This window comes from Otolemur garnettii, unplaced genomic scaffold, assembly GCF_000181295.1.
Source record: "Otolemur garnettii isolate 467f Iridium unplaced genomic scaffold, OtoGar3 scaffold00158, whole genome shotgun sequence".
Lineage (NCBI taxonomy): Eukaryota > Metazoa > Chordata > Mammalia > Primates > Galagidae > Otolemur > Otolemur garnettii.
The window spans coordinates 1,468,031-1,471,588 of record NW_003852553.1 but is presented as its reverse complement, the minus strand read 5'-3'; the positions used below and the strand labels follow the sequence as shown (position 1 = coordinate 1,471,588).

General features: G+C 55.1%; 1 protein-coding gene across 1 annotated transcript; it reads right to left on the bottom strand.

The window, feature by feature from the left end:
* Positions 1-322: 322 nt before the first annotated feature.
* Positions 323-2,959, bottom strand: MID1IP1 (MID1 interacting protein 1). The gene is made up of 2 exons (XM_003799888.3): positions 2,391-2,959; positions 323-2,143 (listed from the first exon to the last, which is right to left on the bottom strand). The coding sequence occupies exon 2, from the start codon at positions 1,888-1,890 to the stop codon at positions 1,336-1,338; it is 555 nt and encodes a 184-aa protein (XP_003799936.1). The 5' UTR covers positions 1,891-2,143; positions 2,391-2,959; the 3' UTR covers positions 323-1,335.
* Between the last annotated feature and the right edge of the window lie 599 nt (positions 2,960-3,558).

Here is a 3,558-nt window from a genome sequence, read left to right as displayed (position 1 = left end):
TGAAATTTCAGCCTTTAGGATAAGTTTTTATGCCTCGAAACACTTCAGCGTGTGCTTGAGCTTCTTCAAAAAGTTCAAAATGTTAATTAAATGCTCCAATAAGCTAGGAAAATTGGATGAAAGATACAATATATATACCTTCCCAAATACTTTGAGTATTTATGAACTTTTTGTTGATATGGTCCTAGCTCAGTACCGAATTAGGAATAGGGCTTGGAAGTAAATCTTGTTAGTTACTTCCCAAACAAAACTCAAGGCTGCAGAGTCGAATATCCACTACCATGAAATATAGAGAGAAAATAAAATTTACTTTTGCTTAAAAAAATCAGTTAAGTTTATTTTTATTTAACAACTAAACCACTCCTTGGCGGATTAAAAGGCAACAAACGCTTGTCCAGTTTAGTTAACACATTTGCTTTTTATTTTTTAGAATAAAGTCTACATCTGGATTAAAAAAGTTTTAAATAAACTTAAGACATATAACAATGGTGGAACCCTTCATCATTCTATGTTCAGCACGGATAGAATGTCAGTTGGTTCCATTTCGGATAAAGTCCACTTTCTCAAGATAAAAGATAATGTCATTATTTTCACTGGTTGAGTGGCAAGCTTCGTCGAAGCTGGCGCACTGCCAGTTTACAAACACTGGGGTAGGAGTGGGGGCGGGGATGGTGTGGAAGGGATGGGGTAGGGGTGCCACAGGATTACTGTACAGTGTAACAGAAAATCATTAATAAAGTAGTACCGGTTACGACAGACAGTGCTGTTTGTGCGCTTATCACAATGGAATCGCCGAAGTTTCAGAGCAAGGAGATTCGAAATACTTAAGACAGGGCCACAGTTACAAAAAGAAATAGTGCAAACAGGAAAACTGATGCAATCCTAGCAACGCCTCGGCCTCCACCGGCCCAACGACTGGGAGGCGGGAGGGTGTGCGCCCCGCCTTCACCACCCAGCTCTAGGCGGCTCTCCCAAGCGTGGCAACCCAGCGCCGCGCCCTGGCATAACCCCTTCTCAGGCCCTTCTCCTTCGGAAAGAACAGGAAAGAAACCCTAGGAAAGGCACAGGCTGAAATGCAGAGCGTCAGCCCAGTCTCATTCCCACTAACATAGAATGCAGGCCCCCCCGGGGGGGGGTACTTAGGCCCCTCTCTCCCACCACCACTTTCCTCTGGACTCACTAATGAGGCTCCCTCCTCCACGTACGCAGCCCCTCCCCCCACTTTGCAGTCTGCCCTTCAAGCCCCACAGCTAAGAAGAAAACAGCTTTGAAGAAAGAGAGAGGGTGAGAGATGGGGCCCGAGAGAGGGTGCTGGGCAGCCGCGGGCACCCCGCCTCAGTGGCCCCAGTTGCTGAAGCCAATCTCCTGCTTATATCTGTTGGTGAGGATGTTGGCTTTGCGCGTGAGTTTGGAGAGCACAGTGTGCAGCCCGCGCAGGTGGTAGTGGAACTGCTGCTCCAGGTCTTCCTCGCCGGCGTCCGCACCCTCCAAGTGGCTCAGGTCCACCAGGATGTCCTTGGACTTCCAGGCGCTGCCCTCCTCGCTCCCCGCCGGTGGCGGCGGCTGGTGCAGGACTCCCCACTCGATATCGTTGCGGATGGACTTGAGTAGCATGTAGTGGCTATACATGTCCCGAGAAGGCGCGAAAAAGCTGCCATTGGCGCTGCCCTGGCCGGGGGCTGGGGGCGTGCGCTCCTCTAGGCAGCCTCCACTGCCGCCTACCTCCTCCACGGCGACGTGGTTGTCTAACCCGGGCTCAGCCAGGGGCACGTCGCGCAGTAAGCTGGGCACCATCACCGTCTGGTCCATGTTGTTCACCGCACCAATGAAGCGATTCATGGCGTTAAAGAGCGAGTGCTTCTGGTTGTAGGTATCGCAGATTTGCATCATGGTGGCAGCCGGAGCGCGGGGACGTAGACGCACAGGGATGGTCGGCTGGGGCGAAGAGTGCCGCCTTCACGCGCTCTCCGAGGCCTGCGTCCGGGGCCTGGCTATACCGTGCGGCGGAATTCCCAGTTCCTCCTCCACCCTCTCCAACTCTCTTCTCACTCACAGCCTGGCCCTCCGGGATGCGCGGCTTCTCCAGGCTTTGGCGTCCGGAAGGTCGTGAAGGCGGAGGGCGGTCGGTGGATTGAGCCCTGGCCTGGTTGGGACATAGGGACGAAAAGATGGGAGATTATTTACCCGGCTAGGGTACCCGACGCCCATGCCCGAGAGCACCTCCCTCCCAGACTACTGTTTGCTTGGGACGGCTCCTGGGTGGCTCCCCACAGCTGGGCGGTCCCACCTCTTCGGCCGACAAGGGTCACAGAGAAAAGGGATACCCCCTACTTCTCCCTCCGAAAAGCCTGAGCTCCAGCAACCACGCTGGACGGGGCGGGGGTACCCACCTCCTCTTGCGCCTTGAGATTTCTCTGTTCGTTGGTAGTTCAGTGTTTCCACTGCCAGTGGCTGCTGCCCAAGTACGCTGTTGCGGTCAGTGGCCGGACTGTGTCTGGGAGCGGCGGTGGCTGCGTTGGCCCCCTACCCATCCCAGGTGCTCAATTTATAGTCCAGGAAAGGTGTCGCCGGAGCTCAGGGCCACCCCCGGTGTCTCCTCCTCCCGCCTCTCCCTGGCAGCACCCAGATAAAAGGCCTGAGCCGGGATGACCGCTAGTAACACTTGCCCGGCCCTTTCTACAGCGGGGGCGGGGCGCGCCGGGCCAGCTCCGCCTCTCGCCTGATACCCGGGCTGAGGGAGGGCGCCGGGGCAGGCCAGGGCAGGGCAGGGCTGAGGAGGGATGGAGCTGCCGCACCCCGCCTGCGCCAAGCCCTAAGCTAACCGGCTGGGGGAGGGACGGGCACTGCGCGGGTAAAGGAGGCGCCGGCGTCCGGACAGGCTGGAGTGCGGAGGCTGGGCGTGCCTTGCGCGCGCTCCCGGGGTGGGGTGACCGGAATGCACGTGCCCTGGTTGCAAAGTGGGCCCCTCAACCCCCAATCTACCGTGGCCGGGGCGGGGAATCAGCAACTCAGGTTTATTATTAGCCGTCGGGGAAGAGGGGCCCAGCAGCGGCCACAACTCCTGCTCAGGACTTTTATGTAATTAAGAGTGGCTGGACATGCCGGGTGCACGTGGACGCGCGGTGCTCCCGCGGTGGCCCTGGCCTTGGCTAGCTACTAGGAGAAGGGAGCATCAGAGGCTTTGGCCTCCCTCCCAGAGCGGTCTTCCTAATCTTTACTATAACCTTTGCTGCTAGGGATGAAGAGTGACCTACCATATGAGCTGCAGATTTTTTTCAGAGATCAGAGGCAGTAGAAAGAAAGAGCACAGTTCCTAACTTTTGCTCAACTCAGCTACCAAATGATGCTGGAGAGCCTGGGCCCTTTGGCCTCTTGACTGCCCAGGAGTCAAGAGAGGGTGACAGTAGTTAGGCCTGGTGTTGGGTGTCTTCATCATTTAACAGAAAAGTGGGGATGCGTCCAATATTTTTTAAAGGGATATATTTGTGTGTGTGTGAAACTCTCATTTTCTTTTCTTTTTTTTTTTTTTTGAGACAAAGTCTCACTCTGTCTCTTGAG

What these genes read in the sequence shown, in the direction of transcription:
- MID1IP1 (XM_003799888.3), bottom strand. Translation starts at nt 1,890, where the DNA reads ATGATGCAAATCTGCGATACCTACAACCAGAAGCACTCGCTCTTTAAC.